Consider the following 14706-nt stretch of genomic DNA (forward strand, 5'->3'; position numbering starts at 1 on the left):
AGGCGGAGAAGCCCATCGACAAACACACAAATGCAAATTAAAAAAAAGGTGGCGGGTTGTGTGTGGAGAGAGATTGAATAGAGGCGCTCGCTGGTCTTGGGAAAACATGCATTAAAACACACACACACAAGGCATGTTAAGTTGTGGGTGAACATATCAGACGACACAGCGATTCTTCAGACAGCTCTTGTTTATTCACAGGCCAGAACAGAACTGAACTGAAGGGTTCAGCCGGCCTGCTTATATAGAGCTCCACTACAACGCAACAGTAACCATTTTCTGTAACTATCCAATCACTGAACATCACTTTCTTATTTGCATATGTGGACCTGAACTATCTACAGTATCCCCCTGCTGGCCCAGGGTGAGAACTTCAGGACATAACAAGGCAGCCGAGTGGCTCAGAGCCCGTTGGAGCGCCACAGGCTCTTCTGCTGTGGGCGGCTCTGCGCGAGTTCGGGGTGAGCGTTGATCAAGGAAGTGAGCCAGAACAAAGCTCTTTGGCTTGCGCCTCAGTTTAAATAGCCCCAACACCAGCCAGTGGATTGGCTGGCTGGAACGTTGATGTGGCCGGGACCTCCAGTGCTACTCACTGCCATGGCGCCCACCATGTTGCCCACCGGAAGTCCCCAGGCATAAATCCGGGGACATTCCAGGGACAGATTTTGTCCGGGGACAGATTGGTGAATCTGGGAACTGTCCCCAGAAACCGGGGACGTCTGGTAACCCTATCCTAGGATTCTGTAAAATGGCTGCTGGGTTTGATTCCCACGTTGGACAAAAGACTCCTGCCTTGGACTAGATCAGGGGTCGGCAACCTAAGGCCCGGGGCAGGATCCAGCCCAATCGCCTTCTCAATCCGGCCCGCGGATGGTCCAGGAATCAGCATGTTTTTACATGAGTAGAATGTGTCCTTATATTTAAAATGCATCTCTGGGTTATTTGTGGGGTATAGGAATTCGTTCTCTCTTTCCCCCCCAAAAAATATAGTCCGGCCCCCCACAAGGTCTGAGGGACAGTGGACCGGTCCCCTGCTGAAAAAGTCTGCCGATCCCTGGACTAGATGATCCTCACGGTCCCTTCCAGCTCCCCAATCCCAGGATTCACTGGGGAGCTGCCTGCCCATTGACCCCAGTTAAAACCAGCGTCGCTCCGACGTTCCGACCTGGGTTCTCAGACCCTTAAGTCCTTTGCTGGTTCCCCCGTTTGGATGCCAAAGAGCTTTCCTTTGCTTGTCAGCCTGTCTGCTTTTGCCCAAAGAGCGGCGCCTGCCTGACCCAAAACCTGCACTTCCTCTTTGGGGGAGGGGGAGCACAATTGCGGCCGGAGGGTGGATGGGGGTTCCTTCTGAGGCCTCCTTGGGCACCAGGAAGCAGGAACCCCCTGCCTTCTTCCTTTTCCTTTCTCCTTCCTTCCTTCCTTTTCCTTCCATCCTTCTCCTTTTCCTTTCTCTCCTTCCTTTTCCTTCCTTCCATCCTTCTCCTTTTCCTCTTTCTCTCCTTCCTTTTCTTTCCTTCCTTTGCATCTTCATTCCTTCTCCCCCTCCCTCCCTTCTCCTTCTTTACTTTTCCTCCCTCCCCATCCTCCTTACTTCTTCCTTCTCCTCCCTTCTTTTTCCTCCCCCTTTTCTTTCCTTCCCATCCTCCTTCCATGTCCTCCTTCCTTCCTTCTTTCCTCCCTCCTTCCTTTTCCCTTTCCTTTCTCTTTCTCCTTCCTTCCTTCCTTTTCCATCCATCCTTCTTCCTTTTCCTCTTTCTCTCCTTCCTTTTCCTCCCTCCCTCCCCATCCTCCTTCCATCTCCTCCTTCCTTCCTTCTTTCCCCCCTCCCTCCCTCCTTCCTTTTCCCTTTCCTTTCCCTTTCTCCTTCTTTCCTTCTTTCCTTCCTTCCTTTTCCATCCATCCTTCTTCCTTTTCCTCTTTCTCTCCTTCCTTTTCCTCCCTCCCTCCCTCCCTCCCTTCCCATCCTCCTTCCTTCCTCCCTTCCTCCCCATCCTCCTTCTCCTTCCCTCCCTCCTTCGCCGGAGGGAGGAGCCGCCGTCCCGGGCTGTCCTCGCCCCGCGCTCCGCCCTCCTCCTCCTCTTGGGCGCCGCTTGGTGGCTCCGCTGCGCGGCGGCGGCGGCGCAGAGAGCGCAGGGCGGGCGCCGAGCGCAGCCAACGGCGGACCGAGGAAGCCGCCCGCCCGCCCGCCTGCCTGCTCGCCCGCCCGCCCGCCGGACGACGACGACGAGGAAGCGGCGGCGGAGGCGAGCCCGGCCCGGCGGCGGCGGCGGCGGCGCCATGGGCGAAGGCGAGCCGCTCAGGTAGGCAGGCGCGCCAGGGGGAGCGCACGGCCGGGGAGGAGGCGAGGCAGGAAGCGGGCCGGGCCGGGGCGGCGGCTGCTGCTGGTGGCATCGGCGGCGCCTGGGCGCCCCGGGTGCCCGAGCACCCACCCAACTCCCCGGGCAGGCGCCGTGCGCCCTCGTCCGTGCGCCCTCGTCCGTGCGCCAGGCAGGGCCAGCCCCGCCGCCTGGCCCCCGCGGCTCCTTGGCTGGACAGGCGGCCCCCGAGCATGTGCAGAGCGCTGACCGGCCTCTCTTCTCTCTCCCTTGCCTCCGCAGCATGGCCGACTACCTGATCAGCGGCGGCACCGGCTACGTCCCCGAGGACGGCCTGACGGCGCAGCAGCTCTTCGCCATCGCCGACGGACTCACCTACAAGTAAGGGGGGGCAAGGGGGCGGGGTCTCCTCCCCACGTGGCTCACAGCTGGGTCCCTCTGCACGCACCCTGCCTGGGGGCCCCCCCGGAAGATGACACCCCAAGGAAAAGGGTCCCCGGCTAGGAAGGGCGACTCCGCACCACCTGTCCAAGCGCCAGGGGCGGATGGAGACGGCTGGCATCGCCCCATGGCAAGGAGCCCCTTCCCTGCATGGATGGCAGGGGTCCTCCTCCTGTCCCCAAGGAGATCCTGCCCCACACCTTCCGCTGCATCCCTCTCCCCGCCCCCCCCCCAGCAGTCAACCCCAACCTAGTCCCCAACCTGAACCTCCGGATCAGAATCTCTGGCCAGGCCCTGCAAAGAGCAGATGGGGCACGGCAGAAATGTTGTTGGGGGACCCCTTGGTTGGCTCTGCTGAACAGTTCAGCCAGCGAACCTCTGCAATTGCCAACAGGGCCTGCCTTGCTTTTCCTGCACGGAAATCTGTGAAATGGGCTGCTGGTCACTCTCTGCGCTTCCAGGAGGCCCCGCTGTTCGGATTTGGGTGCAGGAACGTTAGGCAGCGTTGGCCGTTCAATGCAATTTCATTCCAGTCCGTTTGTGGGGAGGTTACTTGGAGTTGCGTCAACGCAAGCGTCATCCCTCCCTGCCTTTCCAAAGTGTTTTTTTCCTTATCGCTTTCCTTTTTTTGGCAAAAAGAGTGAATCTTCGGGGGAAGCAGGTTTGTTGCGCAAAACCTCCTAGTCAACTCTTAATTGAGGAACCTGGTGACAGCCTTGGGAGGAGGAATTTGCTGAGCTTTTGGGGTTGGCGGGTAGGTGGGTAGAGGGCAAAAATATTCTGAATGGGCTGCCTCTACCACCTCCTCTTCCTGGGTCTGGCTGGGAGCATCTTCCCCCTTCATCACGGTCCGGGTCTTGGAGTGAATTTCCATGGCAAGGGTTTCTCCTATCCAAATTTCGGGTTACAACCTCCAGAGCCCGATACTGTCAGGCCTGGGCTGCCTGAACCACCGTCTTCTCCCAGGCGAACCTGCCGGGCTCTGAGATCTTCAGGGGGGGGGCCTTCTTTCAGTCCCAGCACCCTCACAATCCCACTGGGTGGGGATGCAGGAGAGGGCCTTCTCGGTGGTGGCTTCTCCCAGGAAACTTTGGAACTCCCTGCTAAGGGAAGCCAGACTGCCTCCCTCCGTTCTGTCCTTCCACTGGTTGGTGAAGATTTTCCAGCAGGTCTTTGGGAACTGACTGCGTTTTGTTTTGTTTGGAAAGAAAAGTGTTTCTGATAGTCCTGCGCTGTTTTCGCCATCTGCGTTTTAAACAGATCTGTGGTTTTAATTCTACATTTCATTGTATTTTAAATCGTTCACCTTCGACGTGCCTTTAGCTTTTTGGGTTGTAAGCTGTGCTGCTTAAAGTTGCAGTAGCTGCTTTGAGTCCTGGCCTGGGTGGGGAAAGGCGATCTATTAATAAGAGTTTCAGCTTTCAGGTTTGAGTCTGCCTTTTGGGTTCAATGGCAGGGAAAGAAAGATTCTGGTGCCCTTAATACTGTGTCCAGCCGGGCTTTCAGGAGCCTCAGTTTTGCTGCAGTCCAGCCGCCTCCCAGGCCCCGAACGCTGCTCTGTTGCTGCCTGGCGTTTTCTGTCACTCAGATAGTGGAGGCTGCGTTTCTGCCAGCGATGGGCTCGCAACCAAGAATGGACTTTCCCTTTCCCCTAGGATACTCATTTCGTTTTATTTTAAGAAAAGCAAGTTGTGCCAGTGTTCAGGACCACATCCTGCGGCTGTGAGTTCCAAGCAGGCTGCTTCTGGTCCGGAGAAGTAATCCTCAAGGAGGAGGGGGCTCTTGGGGGCTCCCAGCCAGGATGGCGCTGCATCCCAGTTGGTGGAGATCTCAGCCGCGGAGAGATGCTCTGGCCCTCGGATCCTGCTTGCATCCGGTCGGCCACTGCGAGAACAGGATGATGGACTCAGTGGGCCTCTGGCCTGATCCAGCAGCCTCTCCCTAAGTTCTTGTCCTTCTTATGTGAAGAGTAGTAGCTTCAGCAGGTATCTCCCAAGCGTTGCGTTTATGGGGAGAAAATAAATAATGCATACTCTGTAGATTAATAGAATTGAAGAGTTGGGTGGATCACTGAGTCCAGTGTTTCCTAAACTTCGGTCTTTTCCAGAGATTGTTGGACTACAGCTCTCAGCATCCCCAGCGAACAGAATAATAATAATAATAATAATAATAATAATAATAATAATAATATCAGGGAATTGTAGTCTAAAAGCACCTGGCGACCCAAGTTCAGGAAACCTGATCTAGTCTTTGTTGTTGTTTAGTCGTTTAGTCGTGTCCGACTCTTCGTGACCCCCTGGACCAGAGCACGCCAGGCACTTCTGTCTTCCACTGCCTCCCGCAGTTTGGTCAAACTCATGCTGGTAGCTTCGAGAACACTGTCCCACCATCTCCTCCTGTGTCGTCCCCTTCTCCTTGTGCCCTCCATCTTTCCCAACATCAGGGTCTTTTCCAGGGAGTCTTCTCTTCTCATGAGGTGGCCAAAGTCTTGGAGCCTCAGCTTCACGATCTGTCCTTCCAGTGAGCCCTCGGGGCTGATTTCCTTCAGAATGGAGAGGTTGGATCTTCTTGCAGTCCATGGGACTCTCAAGAGTCTTCTCCAGCACCATAACTCAAAAGCATCAATTCTTCGGCGATCAGCCTTCTTGATGGTCCAGCTCTCACTTCCATACATCACTACTGGGAAAACCATGGCTTTAACTCTACGGACCTTTGTTGGCAAGGTGATGTCTCTAGGCAGTTGTCTGTTACCTGTAGTCTTGCCATTATCAGCGCCACACTCTAACCTACAGAACTATCCTAGAACCCTGTTGGTTCTCCTTTTCCTTGAGAACATAGCTGCCCCATAGCTGTATGAGGCCAATAAGGGCCTACGTAGTCTAGCATATAATAATAATAATAATAATAATAATAATAATAATAATAATAATAGTAATAATAATAGTATCCTGCCCATCTGATTGGGTTGCCCCAGCCGCTCTGGGCAATCATCAATATATATAAAAACACAATAAAATATCAGTCATTTAAAACTTCCCAATACAGGGCTGTCTTCAGATGTTTAAGTTGTGTAGTTGTTCATTTCCATGACATCTGATGGGAGGGTGTTCCACAGGGCAGGTGCCACTACTGAGAAGGCCCTCTGCCTGGTTCCCTGTAACTTCACTTCTCGCAGGGAGAGAACCGCCAGAAGGCCCTTGGAGCTGGACCTCAGTGTCTGGGCAGAGCGATGGGGGTGGAGATGCTCCTTCAGGTCTACAGGGCAGAAGCAGCAGCCAACCCGAACCCCCCCCCCTAGAAAACCCACAAGCAGGCTGTGATGGATAGTGTGACTTCTTAGTGAGCCGTTGCATAAAATCCTGCTGCCTCCATGCTTTGCTGTGCATCTTCTTGATCCTTAGGGACCAGAGAGGGAGGGGAGAGCTCAGCCGTCATGACCAGAAGCTTTTGGAATTGTCTGATCCAAGCTGGGACCGAATCTCGTGGTTTAGCTCTGCTCTGTGCACTCCTATAAATTGCATTCTTGCTCTGGCACAGTTGAGAGTTCCTCTGCTTACCCCGCCCACCAATACATAAAAGCCCAACAGTTTAAGCTTCTCCTCATATGATGGAAGATGATCCATTAATCAGATTACCACGGTCATCCTCCTCCACCCCGCGTTGCCTCCACATTTTTTTTTTAAACGGTGTCTTTTGTTGAGGCTCGAAAGTATTCTGTTTGGTTTGTGGCTCCCCCCTCCCTTCCCTTCTTCTGAATTCGCAGTGGAAAGGCCACACACAGAGAATGCATGTAAGCAAAACTTGCAGCAAATATTCTCCTTGCGGAGGTCCAGCTGCCAGGACCGAAGGATCGGGGCAGGGGGCGTCCAGCAACCGCCTCCCACTATTGCTACCCTGCCCCTGGTATTCGGAGGTAGACTGCAGCTGACTGTGGAGGCTCCGTTTCGCTTTCATGGCCGGCTGCCTTGAATAGACCTCTTCTCCATCCCTTTGAATTTCATCTTCACCCCCCTTTTAAAAGCAATCCATGCCCCACGGCAATCGCCGCGCTTTGCGGCAAGAAATGCCTTGAGATTGCCTGTGCTCCTTCCGCCGGACGAGGTTCATGGGCCGGAGGTCAAGGAGGAAGCTTCCTGAGTCAAAAGGGAAGGCGAGGCTCTGGGTTTGTGTTCTGCACCCTGGTTCCGTTCTCCCCTTGTACAGAATCACGGTCATACTTCTGAGAAATCCTGTCAAATCATAACCGCCCGAAAAATATTCCTAATGTTCAGTTGGAAACTCCTTTCTTGTAACTCAAATCCATTGGTTTGAGTCCTACCCTCCAGAGCAGGAGAAAACAAGCTTGCTCCATCTTCCATGTGACAGCCCTTAAGATATTTGAAGACTGCTCTCATATCTCCTCTTCGTCTCCTCTTTTGCTGGCTAAGCATCCCCAAGCTCCTTTGACCGCTCCTCATCAGGCCCTTCATCACCTTGCAGACACTGGTCTCTGTTTGATGTGTTAATGTATTTATCAGCTCCATCTGGTACGCAGGATGGGACCCTCCCTGCCCACAGACTGTCTTGTCAGAGTGGTGCATGCTCTGGTTATCTCCCGCTTGGACTACTGCAATGCGCTCTACGTGGGGCTACCTTTGAAGGTGACAAGGAAACTGCAACTAATCCAGAATGCGGCAGCCAGACTGGTGACTGGGAGTGGCTGCCGAGTCCATATAACACCGGTCTTGAAAGACCTACGCTGGCTCCCAGTACGTTTCCGAGCACAATTCAAAGTGCTGATGCTGACCTTGAAAGCCCTAAATGGCCTTGGCCCAGTATATCTGAAGGAGCGTCTCCACCCCCATCGTTCTGCCCAGACACTGAGATCCAGATCCGAGGGCCTTCTGGCGGTTCCCTTGCTACGAGAAGTCAAGTTACAGGGAACCAAGCAGAGGGCCTTCTCGGTAGTGGCACCTGCCCTGTGGAACGCCCTCCCATCTGATGTGAAAGAGAACAAGAACTACCAGACTTTTAGGCAACATCTGAAGGCAGCCCTGTTTAGGGAAGCTTTTAATGTTTAATAGGTTATTGTATTTTAGTGTTCTGTTGGAAGCTGCCCAGAGTGGCTGGGAAACCCACCCAGATGGGCGGGGTATAAATAAATAAATAAATAAATAAATAAATAAATAAATAATAATAATAATAATAATAATTATTAGTATTATTATCTCCTCTCAGTCTCCTCTTTTCCTGTCTATGCATCCCCCACCTCCTTCAACCGCTCCTCATCAGGCCCTTCATCATCTTGCAGACACTGATCTCTGTTTGATGTATTGCTGCTTGTTCAGCCAGTTTGAAGCGATCCTTCTGGAACTCCTGAATTACCTGGTGCAAGCTTACCCACCTCACTATTCACCCAAGATCGCTTAAGGAAGTAGTTTAAAAATGCCGGGCCCTGGAAGACCCCAGCCCCGGCTCCCCTCCGCTGCGAGAATGTGCCGCGTATCTTTAGTTCCTGGTTTTTCTTCCTAAAGCCAGAGGTTCACCTGTATGGAGGCCCCATCCTCATCCCCTGGGAGAATTTAGAGGTTTTCGGAAAACAGGAGGCTCTAATCCCCTGGATGCTTCCGGAGGAGTAAGTGCTGCCTAACCGGACGCAGCTTGCTTCTGAGTAAACACGCTTGGGATTGTGCTGCAAGGTCACGATCCTGTGCACACTTAGCTGGAAGCACAGCGGGACTTAATGCCCAAGAAATCAGGCTCAGGAGGACCGGCTACTTGCATACAATTTTTATACCAGATTATCTCCGTCTCTCCATGGTTGCTGATGCTCAGGTCACGACGAAGGAAGATTTCCTGCTGCAAAAGCCCTGCTGGTTTTTTTGCCCAGGGTTGTTCTTCCGTATGTTCCGTTATTCGGATTTTAACAATGCTGCCTACAAAGTTGCCAGAGAGAGGTGGTGGGCTCGTGGGTCTGTAATTCCCTCCTAATTCCTCCATTTAAAAACGGGCCGCCTTCCAGCCCCTCAAGAGGGAAATTGATTTTTAGCAACAAGCCGCCCCTTTTTATTAGAAGATCAGCGTTTTCACATTTCTGTTAGAACTGGACGTCTTCCATCTGGACCTGACGACTTGTCCTTCGCTTGTCACTTGGCCCTAGACCTTCGTCTCTTGTCATTCCTGCTTGACTTAATTCTTCAGATGCCCCTCTTTAAAAAATAAAAATAAAAAATAACCACCACGACACACCTCAAAACTGGTTTGGGCACAGATGCCTGTCCAGAATCTTCTGCAGTGAAGACCAACGCAAATAATTCCTTCCCTTTTTCTGCCGTCTCCCTCTGGCACCCCTTTTCACACTTCTGTTTTCTGATGTATTTAAAAATAATGTATTAATGTTGGTCTTCATTCTTCCGGTAACTCCTTCCCCCAATCCTCCCTCTTAATTTGAATTTGTTTTGCCAGATTTTGTGTTCCTTCCTTCTCTCCTCATTTTGGGCAGGACTTCCATTGTTTCAGTCATTGGTGCCCATTCCCCATCCGGGTTCTATAAACTCATTTGCAGTCACTTAGAGAAGGCTCTGAAATATTGGCCCTGAGGCTTGAATTTGTTTTGTATGGGGTAGTTTTATTTCACGTTTTAATGTGTTCGTAAGCAGCCCTGAGGTTTTTTCTTTGAAAGATGAAGTGCTCTAGAAATGGAAATAATAAAAAAATAATAATAGTAGTAAAAATAGTAAATCTCACTATGGGGAAAAATGGTGCAGAGAAATTCCATTGTGGTGACCGTAACCTTGGTTTAAGTTGCCATTTGGCAATTAGTTTATATATCCGAGTTTCTTTTTCCCCCTTTCCTTTTTTTGAGCTTTATTTATTTATTAACGTTCTAATGTTACATCGGTAAACATTATCGTATTACATCACAAGGCTTATTATAAAATAATTTTCAGCATATATACAAAGTTTATATACCTAAAGAAAAGAAACAAGGAGAAAAATCATATAGGTACCAACACTTTGGACTTCCTGTCTATGCCGTTGTATATTCCTTTTTTACAAATGAATGTACTCTTCTTATTGTATATTTCTTTACCTTTTATCTAATACATTCCTATATCAATATGTACCCTTGGTCTTATTTCTCAACTCAGTCTCTCTCCAACGTCAATTGAACGCTAGCGTATGTCTGAGTTTTTCGCACTGGCAGAGAGGCGCTTTGGGAGATTCCTCTCCATGGAGAGGTTTCCCAGCTTTCCGGCCCTTTATTTCTGAACAGCACCCTTTCCCCATTTTGCGGGCACACTGTGGCTTGGGGAAAGTGTGCCTTGTCTGAATTTGACGGGGTGTCAGATTGTTCCGGGTCCTTGTAGTGGAGAACTTTCTTGCTGCCCTCAAGCTGTGGGACCGGGTGCAGGGGAAGCCAAACCACCGAAATTTAAGGAGACCAGGTGCTCTCAAGGGGAGAGGAAGGGAAGGAGGAATGGAAAGATCCTTCTGGTTGTCTTTGCAGAGAATAGCGCCGCCTTTTCCTTGAAGCCAAGGAGAGGAGGAGGGATGGAGCCTGTGGCTTTGGGGAGAGCATCTCCCATCTCTCTTGTTTCCCCCCAAACTGTGCAAATCTGGTGGGCGTGGAACGAGGAGCAGTGAATGAGTAAGCGCGTGGTTTAAGAAAACGTTGTCATCCTTTGACGCTAATAATTGAAAAAATGGCTTTTCATCTTGGCAGATCCCCACCGCTGCCAAAAAAAGGATCTCTCTTGGATTTCTGCCACTGCCGCTCACGTCCACCTTGAATTCATGGGGTGGTCTCCCGCCTCCGGTTCTACACCCAATTCAAATGCCACCCCTTGTGCCTTCCTCCATCCTCTGAGAAGATTCAGGACAAAGAAAGAAAGTCCATCATCATCATCATCATCCTTATCATAAAATAATAATAATTTCTTATTTATACCTGACCCATCTGACTAGGTTTCCCCAGCCACTTTGGGCAGCTTCCAACGAAATATTAAAAACACAAGAAAACATTAGACATTTAAAACTTCACTAAAGAGGGCTGCCTTCAGATGTCTTCTAAAAGTCATATAATTGTTTATTTCCTTGACATCTGATGGGGGGGGTTCCACAGGGCGGGTGCCACTACCGAGAAGGCCCTCTGTCTGGTTCCCTGTAGCTTTGCTTCTCGCAGGGAGGGAACCGCCAGAAGGCCCTCAGAGCTGGACCTCAGTGTCCGGGTAGAACGATAGGGGTGGAGACGCTCGTTCAGGTATACTGGACCGAGGCCGTTTAGGGCTTTAAAGGCACCGACACTTTGAATTGTGCTTGGAAACGTATTGGGAGCCAGTGTAGGTCTTTCAAGACCGGTGTTATGTGGTCTCGGCGGCTGCTCCCAGTCACCAGTCTAGCTCCCCCATTCTGGATTAGTTGTAGTTTCCGGGTCACCTTCAAAGGTAGCCCCAAGTAGAGCGCATTGCAGTAGTCCAAGCGGGAGATAACCAGAGCATGCACCACTCTGGCGAGACAGTCCGCAGGCAGATAGGGTCTCATCCTGCGTACCAGATGGAGCTGGTAAACAGCTGCCCTGGACACAGATTTGACCTGTGCCTCCATGGACAGCTGTGAGTCCAGAATGATCCCCAGGCAGCGCACCTGGTTCTTCAGGGGCCCCCAAACCATCATTCCTTTAATGCTTGGTGGTTCTCCACCCACCTTCCCTCTGTATTTTTGTCTGAAGCTGCCCACAGTGGCTGGGGCATTGCAGTCAGATGGGTGGGCTAATAATACATTATTATTAATAATACAGTGGACGCTCGGGTTGCGAATGTGATCCGTGTGGGAGGCACGTTTGCAACCCACAGTGCCGCATCTGCTAACGCACGGATTGCGATTTGGTGCTTCTGTGCATGCGCAAAGCACGATTTAAAAGAGGAATGGACAAATTCACGGCAGAGGAGAGGCCTCTCGACGGCTCGCTCTTCCTCCACGGTCAGAGGAAGCCGTGCTTCTGAATCTTCTCTCCGCCCTCCACAAACGATTGCGCATGAAGCTGCTGTCAATTGATCTGTATTGATCAGAGGAAGGACTGTCCCCTTTGGGCCTGGGTCCTGTTCAGGGCCACTGCAGCTGTCGGTGCCAAAGAGTCGTGAATTCTGGAGGTGCTGAGTTGTGGCGCTGGCTGCAGGGTCCCCACGACCACCCAGCGCATGGTGGAGGCTTCATTCTGCTGCATTCGGAGACGGTCTTGTCCGGGTTTGGCCCAGAGTGTCCCGATTGGCAGCTGTTCAATGTTTTCTCCGGGGTCAAATCACGGGACTGTGCCATTGTATGCCTTCCTTAGAGTGGGGTCACTGCAAGAGGCCTACTGCTTAAGGGACATAAAATATGCAGGGCACCCCAATTTTAACGGGGAGCTGGGCAGGGCAAGTGGCAAAGAGCAACAGACGCTTTGTGGACCTTTCAGGGTAAGTGTTTCCTGGGTTAGGCCCCTTTCTGTTTCCTGGTAAGAGAGCGTGTCTCATGCGAAGGTCTGACTACAGCAAGTCTTTTAGCAGCCCCCCCCCTCCACTTTTTAATTTTTCTTTTTATTCCTGTGAAGCATTTTGCTCGGTTTTTGGAGAAGCCTCATCTCTTCCCCCCTTTAATTTTTACGCAAAGGCGTGTGCCAGTTTGGATGCATTCCAAATGCAATTAATTTCCCTTTTTTGCTCCTGCCTGGGAGTGGCCGAGCTCTCTCTGGATGGCTGACCGAGGTTTTTTTGATGGGTCTTGCGGTTGCAAATATCAATTATGCATGTGGGCTGACATTTCCGGATGGGAATCGCAAAGAGAGCTGTCTGGGCTTCTTTACGCGGAGGCCGAGAGCGGAGCTGCTGCGTAAGGGATCTCTGATCCCTCCATTGCCACCGGATTCCCTTCCCAGTCCAGGGGGGTGTCTGGCCTTTGCTCTGCTTCCCCTCAAGCCAGCGGGCAGCATGGTGTGCTCTTCGTGCTTCAAAAGGTGCTTGTTTTTGATATCATTCATAGAAGTGAATAATAATAATAATAATAATAATAATAATAATAATAATAATAATTTATTTATACCCCGCCCATCTGGCTGGGCTTCCCCAGCCACTCTGGGCGGCTTCCAAAAGAATATTAAAATACTATAATACATCAAACATTAAAAGCTTCCCTAAACAGGGCTGCCTTCAGATGTCTTCTAAAAGTCTGGTACTTCTCTTTGACATCTGGTGGGAGGGCGTTCCACAGGGCGGGTGCCACCACCAAGAAGGCCCTCTGCCTGGTTCCCTGTAACTTGGCTTCTCGCAGGGAGGGAACCGCCAGAAGGCCCTCGGAGCTGGACCTCAGTGTCCGGGCTGAACAATGGGGGTGGAGACGCTCCTGGCGTGAAGGGCTGGAAGGGACCTCCAGGGGCCATGTAGTCTAACCCCCTGCAACGCAGGAATCGCAGCTAAAGATTATGACAAATCTCCAAGGAAGGAGAGTCCTCCACCTCCCAAGGAAGTCCCTTCAAACGGCTCTTACCGTCAGAAAGTTCTTCCTTTAGTCGGAATCTCCTCTCCTGTAACTTGAAGCCATGGGTTCGAGTCCTGCCCTCCAGAGCAGAAGAAAGCTCTTCCACGTGACAACCCTTGAGATATTTGAAGAGGGCTCTCCTATCTCTTCTCAGCCTCCTCTTTTCCAGGCTAAACATACCCAGCTCCTTCAAGCGCTCCTCACCAGGCTTCGTGTCCAGACTCTTGATCATCTTCATCGCCTTCCCCCGCACACCTTCCAGCTTGTCAACATCCAACTCCTCGAAAGATTCCATCAACGGGCTCTCCGAAATATTTTACATATCACTTGGGAAGACAGGCAAACTAAAGCCAATGTACTGGAAGAAGCAAAGATCACCAGAGTTGAAGCATTGATTCACCAACATCTGGAAAGACTTACACTGGCTCCCAGGACGTTTCTGAGCACAATTCAAAGTGTTGGTGCTGACCTTGAAAGCCCTAAACGGCCTCAAAGACCCAGTATACCTGAAGGAGCGTCTCCACCCCCATCGTCCATCCCGGACACTGAGGTCCAGCGCCGAGGGCCTTCTGGCAGTTCCCTCCCTGCGAGAAGCCAAGTTACAGGGAACCAGGCAGAGGGCCTTCTCGGTGGTGGCTCCCTCCCTGTGGAACGCCCTCCCACCAGGTGTCAAGGAAATAAATTACCATCGGACTTTCAGAAGACACCTGAAGGCAGCCCTGTTTAGGGAAGCATTTAAAATCTGATAAATCATTGTATTTTAATATTATGCTGGAAGCTGGGGAAAGCCGGCCAGATGGGTGGGGTATAAAAATAATTTATTACTACTACTATTACTACTACTACTACTACTACTACTGCTGCTGCTACTATCATCTGAGTTTCTAATACCGCAACCCTGGTCTGGCCTTGGTTGAATTCTGTCCATCGGGGGCAGAAAACGTTGACAGTGCTGGGGGGGGGGAGGCGTGGAGCTCTTGTGCTCCAGCTTTCTGCCTCCTGTTCCTCTGACCCCTCCTTCCCCCCCCCAGCCTCCCTCTCTAAGCCCCATTACTCACGCCGGGTGCCCATGAATGGCTTTGCAGCGGTTGCCATGGGGCCCCTCCAGACCCTTTTGTTTTTGGGGGGGCAGGGGCTGCCGGGGAAAGAATCCCTGAATTAACACGCAGGGCGCCCCCGGAGGCCCTGTCTGGCCCTGGGGTTTGGCTTTTGGGAGTCAACCCGCCTTGGGGTCTCAAGTCCAAGCACCCCCACCCCCTTCTCTCCAGGAGTGGCTGCACTTCTAAGTGCCCCCCCTCTTGCCCCTCCTGGGCTGCCCTTTTCCAATCCACAGCGGAGAGGGCTCTCGAAGGCTCCCAGCCGCAATGGCTCATCGTCATCATCCTCATGTTTAATTTGTATACCGTCTTTCTATCTTGCAATACTCAAGGCGGTTTACAAGCTGAAGAAACAAAAA

General features: G+C 51.6%; 1 protein-coding gene across 4 annotated transcripts in view; it reads left to right on the plus strand.

The window, feature by feature from the left end:
- The window catches only part of IMPDH1 (inosine monophosphate dehydrogenase 1), a 61580-nt gene that overhangs the window by 17468 nt on the left and 29406 nt on the right, over positions 1 to 14706 (plus strand). For 2 of the 4 annotated variants that reach the window (XM_082239053.1, XM_082239055.1), the window contains exons 1-2: positions 2152 to 2300; positions 2598 to 2696. In XM_082239053.1, the coding sequence (XP_082095179.1) occupies positions 2278 to 2300; positions 2598 to 2696 (122 nt within the window). In that variant the 5' untranslated portion in view covers positions 2152 to 2277. Of the gene's footprint in view, positions 1 to 2151; positions 2301 to 2597; positions 2697 to 14706 lie in introns of those variants that run through there. The other 2 variants (XM_082239054.1, XM_082239056.1) reach the window with 1 other exon arrangement.

This window comes from Podarcis vaucheri, assembly GCF_965113315.1.
Source record: "Podarcis vaucheri genome assembly, chromosome: 10".
Classification (NCBI taxonomy): Eukaryota; Metazoa; Chordata; class Lepidosauria; order Squamata; family Lacertidae; genus Podarcis; species Podarcis vaucheri.